At 37.9% G+C, this 12,741-nt stretch overlaps 1 protein-coding gene across 2 annotated transcripts in view; it reads left to right on the top strand.

Annotated features, from left to right (window-relative positions):
- Positions 1-12,741, top strand: part of COL5A2 (collagen type V alpha 2 chain) — a 94,956-nt gene that overhangs the window by 53,015 nt on the left and 29,200 nt on the right. For both annotated transcript variants that reach the window (XM_033064835.2, XM_033064833.2), the window contains exons 7-15: positions 3,275-3,385; positions 5,063-5,140; positions 7,071-7,115; positions 7,627-7,680; positions 8,272-8,325; positions 9,783-9,836; positions 10,617-10,670; positions 11,395-11,448; positions 12,485-12,529. In XM_033064835.2, coding sequence (XP_032920726.1) covers positions 3,275-3,385; positions 5,063-5,140; positions 7,071-7,115; positions 7,627-7,680; positions 8,272-8,325; positions 9,783-9,836; positions 10,617-10,670; positions 11,395-11,448; positions 12,485-12,529 — 549 coding nt within the window. The remainder of the gene's footprint in view (positions 1-3,274; positions 3,386-5,062; positions 5,141-7,070; positions 7,116-7,626; positions 7,681-8,271; positions 8,326-9,782; positions 9,837-10,616; positions 10,671-11,394; positions 11,449-12,484; positions 12,530-12,741) is intronic.

Genomic DNA, 12,741 nt, shown 5'->3' with positions numbered 1-12,741 from the left:
CTCAGAGAGAGCCGGAACATCACGTTCCCTTGATTAGAACTCGATGGCTGTTTGCTGGTGACTGCTGTGCAGCAGAAGCAGTGTGAGCTGTGTGCCCAGAACACTGCAGAAAACACAAAGCTCAGAAGTTAGCAGGAGTTAATATGTGACTACATTTGTTGGTATGCTGGTGAATAATGTAACCAGGATTGCTCAGTGGAAATAAAGACTTCATAAGGGAATTTCGATGTCTGCATGTGGAGAACCACAGAAAGGCCAAAAAGGAGTGCCTGAAAATACCCCAGATGACATGTTCCTTTTGAAAAAGCTAGGTCGAAGAGCAGAAGCTGCTAAAAGCAGATTGGAGAGTTGAATCATTGTAATTTCAATGTAGATATTTTCCTATCCCTCAGGAGAGAGCAAGCCAATACTGAGGTTAGGCATAGACCTAAACCAGACTCTTTTACCCTGTTTCCAGTGTGTGCCTGTTTTTTGTAGATGGCAATGACGTTGTTAAAGCAGTGCAGTAAGTGTGCAACCTCTTGGAGATGCTTGCCAAGCCACTGCTGCTTTTCTGATCTCCAGAAGACATTCAAAGTACTTAGAATTCTGGGAGTAGTTGTGCAGTCTTGTGCAGGGAAATCTTGACTTATGTTTTTTGAATGAGGCTGTGTCTGAAGTGCTTTCCTAATGTGCAGTGTTGTCAATGAGATGCTAAAAAAATTCTGATTCTCTGCCATGCACCCCTTGTGTCTCTACAGAGTGGTGGCTACAAACACCTAAAATCCCAAAAGGCTGTAAATGGCTTTGAATCCTTTTGACACAGGTTATTATTCTGCTTTCAAAGAATAACAAAGGATTGAGAAGCAGTCAGCTCCTTTGCAAATGTTCCACCACAGGTTCTGATGAGCTGTGTGTATGCCAGATTGTGGGTCTGAGACCAAGAGCACTGCTGTCAGAGACACAGTGACTGCCACTGTAGGAGTTTTATTTTTACTTGTGGAAAAGAAATTTTAGCTCACACCTGCAGTTTATATTATGAAAAAAGCCCCTCATGAAGCAGATAACCTTGTACAGACTGCCTTTGTAAAATCAATCTGGTTAAATACATTATTGACTGGGGATGTTACTAATGCACTAAGCACATTTCCAAGCTGTTTATTTGTTTCATCAGATTGCTTTTTGTTGTTCTGGAAAGTCAGGCTCCTCCTGACTAGTGAGCAGAAAGAACTCAACCTTGTGGATCTCCACCTTTTACAAAAGGAGGATCCTTGGATGTAAAATGAATTCAGGAATATTAACATATTTTTTACACCAGATTCTTTGTTAGTGTAACAGTGAGAGGCAGCTAGGGGATAGTATGGCTGCATTTTCAGAATGCATCTAGGGTGGGGCAGTTTTTGGAGCATGATGACATTTGTTAACAAACGGTCTTTTGAAGACAGAAAATAAACTTGGACATCCTCAGAACTATTAATATGTTTTTCTTTCTCTGTGGATTTACACTCAATTTTATTTGCAGTAGCAGTTTAAGTAGATAGAAGTTTGGGAGTGTCCTACCATGAGCTGCTTTTTCCTTTTATTTGATTACAAGCAAAAACCTTTAATTGTTTCCTGACCAGCAGCAGCAGTGGGCCAGAATGAGAAAATTGTGTGTTTAAATGGTGCCACCTCGTGGCATTTGTGAAGATATTTTTCCTTTTTCCTCTTAGTTTTTCTTTCTTTTTTTTTTTCTTTTTTTTTTTAACCTTACTGACATTGAACTGGTGAAAGCAAAATGAAAGGATTTTTCTGTACATATAAAGGTATGAATTCAGTAAAATAAATAAAATTATAATCAATATTTTATTGAAAACCCACCAAACTGGTTATATGCCACTAGTTGCTTGCTACCTATAAATACAAACATGCATTTTGGTGACTTTTTGGTTTTGAGGTATGCAGTTGATCTTTGAAGCAGCTTGAGTTTTGAAGACTAAAATGTAGGCCCTTTTCTAGAACGGAATTTTAAAAGGCCTTTTTCCCTATTAGATTTTGTTAAGGTCTTGTGTGGGTATTGAAAATTGGCAGTCCTACAAGTCTTGCCAAATTCTTTATAGGCAACTGTGGTTTTGTGGTTTTTTTCCTCTCTAATGCTTAGCTTTTTTTTTTTTTTTTTGGTTTCTTTTTTTCGGTTTCTTTCTTTTTTTTTGTTTTGTTTTGTTTTTTTTTTGAGGACAAACAAACAAGGTCTCTCATTCTTTTCCTCCTTGGGACAGTAAGGACTTTTAGGTTTGGCACTTGTGTTTATAATAGATACATTTAAGAATGTAGCTTTGTGCTGAAACCTTTTGCTTCCATCCAACATGCACAACTCCTTCTGTGAACCATACTAGTTCAAACTGTACCACTTCAGACATAAATTCCATGAAATCCTGGCAACCTGTCTGATTGTTAATTGTGTTTGAAAAGATGACTCAGTGAGCCAGGCTTCTAAAATTTTATGTTTAAGGATCCTTAAAATGGAAGAACTCATTACATAGTCTAAAACTTTTCCTTGCCTTGGTGAAGCATTTTATTCCAATTGAAAAAAAGTAGTAACAAACACTTTAAAGTCTGTATTTATGATTGAAACATGTCTGTTTTGGCCCCATTACTACTCATTTTGTTCCAATAATGTTTTATTAGAAGCATCCATATTTAATTTTAGTTCTTGCACTATTTGAGTGCAGTTTAGCAATTAAAAGTGGGAGTCACATTTAAGTGAGAGCCACAGGATGGGCTCTAACCTATTCTGTAAATACTATCTAGAGCTGACTTCAACACCAGTAACTTTGCCTGCAGTATTTCTGGCATTATAAATGTGTTGAGAATTCAACAGTGGTATGAACTGGATAAACCATTCATAATGTCAAGTAGGCTGTAAAAATCCAGGATTACTTTGGGTTTCCTAAGCCTCTGTGTATATTTACACTCATCTGAGCTGTACTCAGAAGTGAATTAACTTCATTCTATACAGTGTGCAAAGACAAAGAGTTTTTCAGGAATAGTAAATCTACTATGGAATGATAGGAAGCCTGGGTTTCTAAAAAAGCCTGTGATAGAAATTACTGCAGTTTACTTAAGTGTTGGATTCATGATTCAATTCAGTCAGTGCTTCTGACCTGAAGGTGGGAACAGAGCTTAAGGGATGTTGTTTGTTTGAAGATCTTTCTGTAGAAGTACAGATTTATCCCAGAGAGGCAAATGTTTGCCAGTTACAATGATTTCAGTGAATACCTTTGCACACTGCTGGAATTCCTAATTTTCTTTGTAGGGTCCTCGTGGTCCTCAAGGGATTGATGGGGAGCCTGGTATCCCTGGCCAGCCTGGTGACCCTGGTCCTCCAGGGCATCCCACTCACCCAGGACCAGATGGAATAAGCAGGGTAAGTTTTACATTTGCTTTAGCTGAAAGTGGAGTGTTGGACCAGACCCACATGATATAAATGGTGACTTGCCTTTGATTCTGTGACCATGGAACTCTGTGCCTGCTCTCCTTGTCTCCCAGTCACAAGGAGCAGCAGCTAGTGCCACTGCAAATTTGGTCAAAAACTGGAACAAGTTGAATGTGAGAAACCTGGGAAAGGATGCACCTTTCACAGCAGATTTTAGTACCGAGCAAAGCCAAACTGCCTAATCTAGAACCACCACAATGGTTCTTTTACTTCCATTAGCCACAGGGTCTGAGCAATACTACAGAGGAAATCACTACACCAAATTAGGAATATAGAAAAGTCAAAATTAACATAGATGGATTATAAATAACTAATGAGAGAAACTAAAATGTGGTTGATTATACTTCTTGCCGGAATTATTCAGACCAATACTGAGAAGATTAAGTAAGAAATTGTTTGTGAAAGCAATTCTAATCAGCCATATATACTAACGAGGTATTCTGCAAAACTTCTTTTTCTCCTCCCCCTTCTATTGTACACTAATTATAGTTGATGACAAATTCAAATATGTATTTAATTAAGTACATTCAGTTACACATTTATTGGTGTTTTGACACCTGTTTTGATTTCTCATTCCATTGTTCCTGAGATGTTACTGAAAACAATAGTTATAGTGACAAAAATCTGCAATATTCATATTAGGCCAATAGCTTGCAGCTTTTGGCAGCATTTCATGACTTAACCACATTTACCAACATTTCTGAATCCAGCAAACTCTGCCCAAGTAAATATCTTAGCACCCAGGGATCTCTTAGAATCACAGAAACACCACAATGAGTGCTATGCCATTATCCTACATAGAATTCCACAGAAAATATGGAAGAAAGGTGTGGCTGGAAATGTAAGACATCTTTTGTTTGCCTGAGGTCAGAGATAGGAACACAGTCTCCAGCCTTTAGAAAATGTGTTTGGGGACCAATCTAATGAGGAACTAACTGTAAATGTTGGGAGATTTGAATCCACATTTGAGCTGTTGCTTGTTCTCAACTCCTGTAAGCTTTGACCTGCTGTAAATGAGGATCTGGCTCTGAATGAAGCAAAATAAAACTGTTGATTTCAACTATTTGCTTGCATAAGAAGGAAGGCACTGAAGTTTCTTCCTTCTCTAGCTCATGGTCTCTGTGAATTGATAGGAACTGGAGTGGCTTTCAGCTTTACTGAATAAGGGCAAGATGCTTAAAAATTCTAATTTGTCACCATGAAATCAGCTACATTTTAGTTTATCTTAATATATTTCTGAACTTGAAGCATGATTAGTGAAAGAAAGGGAAGAATTAGAAGACATGAAGGAGTATGGCAGTTTTGCATTAGATTTGTAGGTCATGAAAAAACATAATTTAGTAGGAGGCTTTCTTCTTTTTAGGTCATTTTACACTTGTTTAATATTAAAGTGGAAATAGAATAGTAAGCATATAATGTATTCACATGGTCTTTGAAGCTTTAAGCACCTTAAATTTATGGGAAAGACAAATTTTGTTTTAGTGATTAAACCAAGAATTTAGCTCTTAGCACTGCAAAAGCAAGGTATATAATGAAGATGTGATTGCATGGATTTTGCCTTCCAAACCATCACAATGACAGCTAAAATCATCCATCTTATTTTCCCAGCCCTTTGCAGCTCAGATGGCAGGACTGGATGAGAAGTCTGGACTTGGTAGTCAGATGGGACTGATGCCTGGTGCAGTGGTAAGACCACATTAACCCTGTACTGTAAGACAGGCTGCAAGTGGAGTGTGTGTCCAAAAACCCAAAAGGGAATTCATCCTCTACAGCTTCCTGTGCCTCTAGAACCTGCATGTACAGTATATTCTAGTAGAGTTTTGCACAGTACCTAGGGAAAAAGTGGTTTTCTGTTAAAAAAAATGACATCTCCTGCCTCTATCTGTCTCTCCTTCTGAAATATAGCAGCTACTAACAGTAAGGTACAGGAGGGAAAAACAACTTCTCTTGAGTCACTGCAGAGTGACTGAAAGTTGTCAGGTATAACACAAAGCAGAATAAACAAATAAGTAACTTCTTTTCACACGTGACATCAAATCAAGGATTTTTTGGTAGTAATTAAAAAAAAAATGACTTCCAAAACCAGCTCTTAACTCAACTCTATCCCTTGTTATTTCAAGACTTCCTGTTTCACTATTGGGCCCACTTTCTTCACTGGCATCCCTCACTGTTTAGATATACCCTTTACTTTTGAGTGCACTAGGGCCTTAATGTTAACACTGAAATTTTTTACTCTCTGTGAGAGCTGTTTCACCACCCTAAGTTTTCTCTTCTGGAACTCTTGAGGTTGTTTCTTAATAATGCTTCTCTTCATGTTTGATATCTTGGAAATACTGTTACCCTCTTTGCTGATATTTTTAACATCCATTCTGGAGGAAACCATCCTTTAGTGATTGTACTGCCCATGAGTTTGCTCACCTGAAGCTTACAGTTCCCACTAGTAGCCTTCAAAATCAGTTCCATTACCATATGAAATGTTCTAAAGATAATTTAATACTTTGCCTTAGGACTAACATTTGCAGTGATCTCTTCAAATAACTTTTTGGTAAATGTCTCTCTTCAGTGAATTTGCTGAGCATAAAATCTGTTCCACAAGTCCGTCCCATTTTGTTGCTTTCATTGTTTATTTAATCCTTTCACTCAGTTTTTCTCAATGTGTTGCATCTCTTGTACTGCCTCCTCTCTCACCATTCTCAAATATTATGAAATTTAATGTTAATATATCTATAGCCTTACACAAAGTCTGCTAAAGTCAGTTGGCACTCACTCTCTTTGGATTGATTCATCATCCTATGTGACATTCTTTTTTCCTTCTCTTGCAAACTGGGTAACTGACAGCAAAAATACTGGTTTTTTTCTATATTCATTAGCTTTTTTTTTTGTTTTAAATGGCCCATTGCTAACTCTTCTACATTTGCTTTGTAAAAATTAGTAAAAAATTATTGAATTTTTAAAGACATAAGTCTTGAATTTCTGTCAAAATGGATGGTTGTCTCTTATAGATATTTTTGTATTCCCAGACCACAGATAATTACTTTCAAACAAGATAATGTTTATTTCGTGTTACAAGTAACAATTAGGTTTGAGATTGTTCCTAAAAGTCCCCTGACACTTTCTAGGGGACAATCTGAATTTTGTGTAACTAACCACAATGATTTGGAAAGCTCTTTTGGTGGTTTGTATGATACATGTAAACACGTCCTTTCATTACTGCTTTTCAGCTCAGGACTGAGAACAAGAAGATTAATTTGTCATTGATTCCATTATGAGATTCATCTGAGTAATGACATTCCCTTCAAATGAAGACTATTCCCCCTAACCCTTATTTTGTTACTACATTTTTTTCATGGGGCTGGACAGACCATATGGTTGTTGTGATTCCAGAGAGTGTGAGGTTGCAGGAAGCAGCCAAGTCCATATTTTCAACTGCTAATGAAATTAAAGTCCTGTGACTTTTGGACTTCGAAGATTTCATTCAACATGTTTCATAATGCCAGTTTTCTCAGTAAAAACCTTCCAGACTGTAGAAGTGCTGGTGGACACTAGCAGGCCAATAGGATGAATCTTAATTGGGAAACGCTGTTTTCCACTGTGTAACAAATTGTTTGTTCAACAGGGTCCAGTGGGTCCAAGAGGTCCTCAGGGTCTCCAAGGAAAACAAGTGAGTGCTTCACTTTGGGATTTAATTGGCCAGAGCTGAAGGCAGAGCTCGTAGTGAGTGGGGTTTGTGCATCTCTGGGGCAGTGTCCATCCTCAGTGACTTGTGGCTGAATGTCCCTTCATGCAGAAGGGAATTTAAACAAGGGCTCTGCTCCAGATGGAAGTTCCTCTATACACAGGAATTGGCTCCAAAAGAACAGTTTATTAGATCTTTAGCAGGGTTTTAACCCAACACATTTTTAAATGAGTGAGCAGCAATGAAAATGGAGACTGTTCTGGTTTTGGTATTGGCATGGTGTTAAGTTTCCAGTGGGGTTTGTGTATGGCACAGGATTTATCTACAGCTTAAGGGGTTTTAGGATCCAACTTTCACTCATATGGAAATGTGAACTTGTTCTGAATTAGAATCCAGACTCTCCCATAGGCTGTGATTATCCTGGTCATGTATTTTAAATATATCCTTTTAATTGCTTTTGGAATTTGTAACTGTATTAATCTTTGTCTAATTTTAGGGTGGTGCTGGCCCCACAGGCCCACCTGGTGAACCTGGAGATCCAGGACCTATGGTAAGACCAATAAATGCAAACATTTCTGCAATAGAATTGCAAATATGCTAGACTTTATTTCAGAACAGAATTTTTGTCATGTTGTTTCAGCTGAAACTATTAAGTAACTTCATTGAAGAGTTGTGGTGTTCAAAGCATGTTGTCCTAGATCAGTGAATTTGAATTGTTTTGAATGTGAATAGCAATGATTATATTAGAAACGATCATTCTCACTTTTCCAGCACAGGCCTGAGGATGGTTAGGCACTGGTAAAACCATACCTGATAGTGTAACTTACACAAAGGATGATGAGAGGCAATAAAATGATTCAAAAGTAAAATCAAGGGCCAGAAATTTGAAGCAGTGGCAACTGTGATTTTTAATATTTTGGGGGTTTTTCCCTAAAGAATCCATCCTGTATTTTCATATAATATAATGCAGGTTTTCTAGAGTGAGGATGGTTAGAAAGAGCACCACAAAACTGAGCATATGTGCTTAGGCATAAAATATTCCTTTTCCTACATCTGTTTTTGTAAAACCAGACTTAGAAATGGAGTAAAATGTTTAAGTGATAGCTAAACTGACTTCTCAAAAAATATATTTATTTCTTAGGGACCAGTTGGTTCTCGTGGGCCAGAGGGACCTCCAGGCAAACCTGGTGAAGATGTAAGTTTGTTATTCTTTGTATCTTGTTTTATTTTTAATAAAATAAACATTGGCATCTGTGAGACAGTGACTAACCAGCAGATGTGCCTGTTGTAGCTGCTATTGTCTGCTTTCCTTTGTAATTGTACTCCTCATTAAATCCAGCATCACCACTGTGAATATTGGCAACCATTTCCCAACCCCTCCTTCCTTTTTCTTACGTGTCATCATCATACCTAAAGTCTAACCACCATCTCTAATTCTTGCCTCAGTAAGTTCTTAACTGAGATAATCTTTCTTGAAATCAAGCATAATAATAAATCACAGGGGGTGACTTGGACGCATCTCCTCTTTTTTTGGGATTGCATGTTGGGTTAGAAGAACTGCGATGGCAGCATGCACGTGTGTCTGGACAAGATTTTAGTATTTAATTTCTTTTTAAAATGATAATTGATTATGTTCCTCACTGACTTTTTTTCTTTATCCATGTATGCATACATATATATGTAAAATGCATGTTTTATACATCTTATATGAGCATATTTGTATTGCACAACAGTAGCCTCAAACCATACTGGTAGGGGTATAGTATTTGTTTGCAAATCACACTAAATCCATCTGAACTGTAATTTATAACTTGGAAATTTGTTAGAAAACTGCAGGTGCCATTTTAGTATAGAAATTAATTGTGAAACAGCCACCTTTCCATTAAACTGTGTAAGAATTTTTAAGAATCCTTGCAACAGTTAACTCTCAGTGCAGGGAAGTCAAATCATGACACTGCTCTAAGAACTTCCCCATTTCCATTGTTTGGGTGTCTTCAATTGCATTTGTGAAGCACTTTGCCTTCTCTCTGACCTGAAACTATTTTTCTGAAGCTTTCCATATTCCTGCATCCAGGTGTCCTAGCTGTATTTGAACTGATTGATGCATGTAAAGGAATATTTGGCTGTGGCTCTGGAGGGCTTTGATTCATTTTCAAAATATACTTGTTTGGTTTCACCACATTGTTTTTCCTATTGCAATACAAAGAAAATAGTCACTGTCCTAGAATGAAATTATGCACATATTAAAACATTTAAACAGAAGGACAGTCACAAGCTACAATGCAGGTAGTTTTGAATTGCTGTTCCAGTGGGAAATAACAGCAATTTGATGCTCTGTGTGAATATGAGAGAAGGTTGCCTCATGAATTCCCAGGAAAACCAGGTGGCAGCATCATCTCCTGACTGGGCTACATTGTGGGGTCAGGCTTCAGTTTTCCCTGTTCTTGGTTAAAAACCCTTTGTGAGTTAATGTGTCTGATGCACATTTGCTAGGCACAGTGCAGCTGATTTATAGCACTGACATTGTTACAGCAAAGAGAGGATGCATAATACTAATGTAAATGTCCTCATTTGTTTGAATGGAAGAATCATACCAAAATCCATTTTCAAATCTCCTGTTTTAATGTGTTCCTTTTTTTTCTCTTTCCTTAGGGTGAACCTGGTAGACCAGGACAATCTGGTGAGCCTGGATTTCCAGGATCTCCAGTAAGAGCATGATTATTTAAATTTTACTAAAATAATCATATGTCATCATATGGTACTGCTTGCTTATCACTTCATTCTGATGAGACTCATCAGTATTGATTTTAATTATAGTGCAAAGTTCTGCTATTCAGTATCTGCAGTCCTTAACTCACTCCTAGGCTCCACATTGGTGTTTGCTTTGTTGCTGAGAGGATAAGTGGTGTTATCTGAGATTTCTGTTCTAAATTCATATCACCAGTATTCTGATATAAGGCACTTGTCTCCCTTCTGTTAGTCTGTCCAGAGAAATTTGGTAGGAAGCAAAGTGCAAGAGAGCTTTGGTTTAATTGCTAAATTTGTTTTGGTAGCAGTTGTTGATCATGTTTCTGGACTGACATATTCTGAAAGAACAGGTACACTTTGCAGGTCTAAGTTTCTATTTAATTTTAAGTGATTGCTCTGAATTTTGATCTCAGCTTAATTAATGTTTGTTCATATTAAGCCTCAAAACTTGACCTGCCACTCATCTTATTTCATTACTGTTGTTGAAATTTGATGTTTGATCACACAACAATATAAATGATAAAGCTTTTAATGTCAGTGCAAATGTGTATAATGCTGAGAATAACTACAAGGCTGTATCATCTGTGAGCTGCTCAAATGCTGTTTCTCACTATGATGAAGGTAAAAGAGTGTCAGCAATATTAGTATTGCTGCTGCCCTTATCCCTGTTAGTGCCATTATTGTTGTGTTTATCTGTGGAATCAGGATTGTATTTGTTGTTTTTTTTTTCCTACCTAGGGCCCTCGAGGCTTTCCTGGTGCTCCTGGTCTCCCAGGTCTCAAGGGTCACCGGGTAAGAGAAAAGGATTTCCCTCTGATATAGATGATATTTCCTGGCATTTTCAGAATGAAGATTTTTCTTTGTATCTGTGCAGAATTTGCCTACACTACAGACGAGGCAGCTGTAGCAGAATTACTGGCATTTGAGAGAAAGAGGTCCTTGTAGAAAATCAGTGCTATTCCCCTTTAAGCTGACCTCTGTATTACATGCTCCAGTGCTTTCTTCACTCTATTTTCAAATGTTCTGGGAATCTGGAAGGAGCTTGCATGAGCGCTGCCAAGTTTCAGGAGGCGCAAACCTGACAGTTCTCTCACTTTGTTGGCAGGTCTTGCATTAGGGTGGGGAACTTGAGAGGTGGATATGTTTGCAACACGGAGTGATTACAAATCACCAAGTTTTCTGGCCAGAGTTTTACTTCAGGGAGGAATAAATTGGTTTCCTATGGCTCAGAGCCTCTTTCTTGTTGGTTTAGGATTTTTTTTAAAACTTTCTTGTTTTAAAAAGGAAACTAAATCCAAGGAAATGTACCTTGTACAAATGGTTTCCATTTAGGAAATGTTTAAAAACATTATTCCATCTGTTTTTTTCCTTCTTTATTTTTTTTCCTTTTCTTATTCTTACCACCTCAGATCTATTCTTAATACTTTAGGATCAAGTTACTTTAATATTAATAGTAGGAGTGCTCTCTGTATGTACATATATAAATACAATTTCATTGTATTTTTATAACTTACAGGGATTGAAAGGACTTGACGGCCCAAAAGGTGAAATTGGAGCAGCTGGAGCAAAGGTATTTTTATGGCCCAAACAACTAATTGTTTAAGCATGTGTAGTGTAAAACCAAAATCCTAAAAGGCAGGAGATCTTTTGAACACAGCTTTGTACCCTCTCTGACCTTTATATGGGGAAAGAGTTCAATAGTGCCAGTCCCAGCTTCAGCTGGGGCTGCTTGATGTCTGTAAGGGATCGCTGGGTGAGCATTTGTGACATGTGTGTTACACTGAAGGCAATGTTAAAGGCCCATGCACATTTTGCAATTCTCCACTTGGACAGTTAATGGTTCTTGTTGGGTCTATGTGGCCAAGTTGAACATTTTTTAATATAATCAAATAAAGCAATGCATAACTAAAACCTGACTCTCCTCATTCAAACTATATTAGATTGACTTAAAAGAAACAGGCATTGGAAAGGAGAGGGGATGTATTTTAATCAAACTGACTATTTTATTAGCTTATTCTTTTAGAATTTTTGATCCCCATTGGCACTGCACCACTCTTACAACTTCAGATCAAAGCAGTGGTAACACAGGATAGCCAGCTGGAGTCAATCCTTTCAAGATAGGTTAAAAGATGTTTTAAGAGAGCATAGAACACTTTTTTCAGGTTTTCCACTTTCATCATTGCTGATGCTGAAACATTTTTGGCCTGGCATAGGTGATAATTGAATGTGGGAAAGAACTATTCCTTTAGATTAAAAACATAGTAAAAGAAGTGAATCTTTCAAAATCTAAATTTAAATGTGAGATTAGTAGTAAAGGAGAGTCTGTGTAAGAAAAGATTTCTTTCCCAAGATTGCCTACCACTTGCTGTGGAGGCAGCAACAGCAGCAGTCTTGGCAGAGAACATATGAACACTGAGAACACATAAGCATGGCATTTCCATCAGTGTGGGGAGCAGTGTCCTTGCCATGTGTGATATACACAGATACCTGTGCAAATCTGCCCCTGAGGTCCAGCATAAGCACAGAGGACTCACAGAGGGGTGAGATGTGACTCAATTTTCCCTTCACCCGTTTCTCTAATTCTGTTATTTCATTTCCTTTTCTAGGGAGAGTCTGGACCAACCGGAGCCATGGGTCCCACAGGTCCTCTAGTGAGTGTCACATGTGGGAATTCAGGGGTTTGATACCTGGGTTTGGGTCCATGGAGCTGAACTTTTTCTTCATTAAGGCTTTGTTTTCTATTACTCTGACAGTGAATTTGGCCCACTGTGAGCTCTTCTTCCCTCCAGTTACAGACATAAGTAGTAATGACAAATCAGAAGGTTCAGCAGAGACTTGGCTGTAGGCATGGTGATGTTTTCTC

Source organism: Catharus ustulatus, chromosome 7, assembly GCF_009819885.2.
Source record: "Catharus ustulatus isolate bCatUst1 chromosome 7, bCatUst1.pri.v2, whole genome shotgun sequence".
Classification (NCBI taxonomy): Eukaryota; Metazoa; Chordata; class Aves; order Passeriformes; family Turdidae; genus Catharus; species Catharus ustulatus.
Note: the sequence above shows the minus strand (reverse complement) of the source record. Positions and strands in the feature narration are given on the sequence as shown.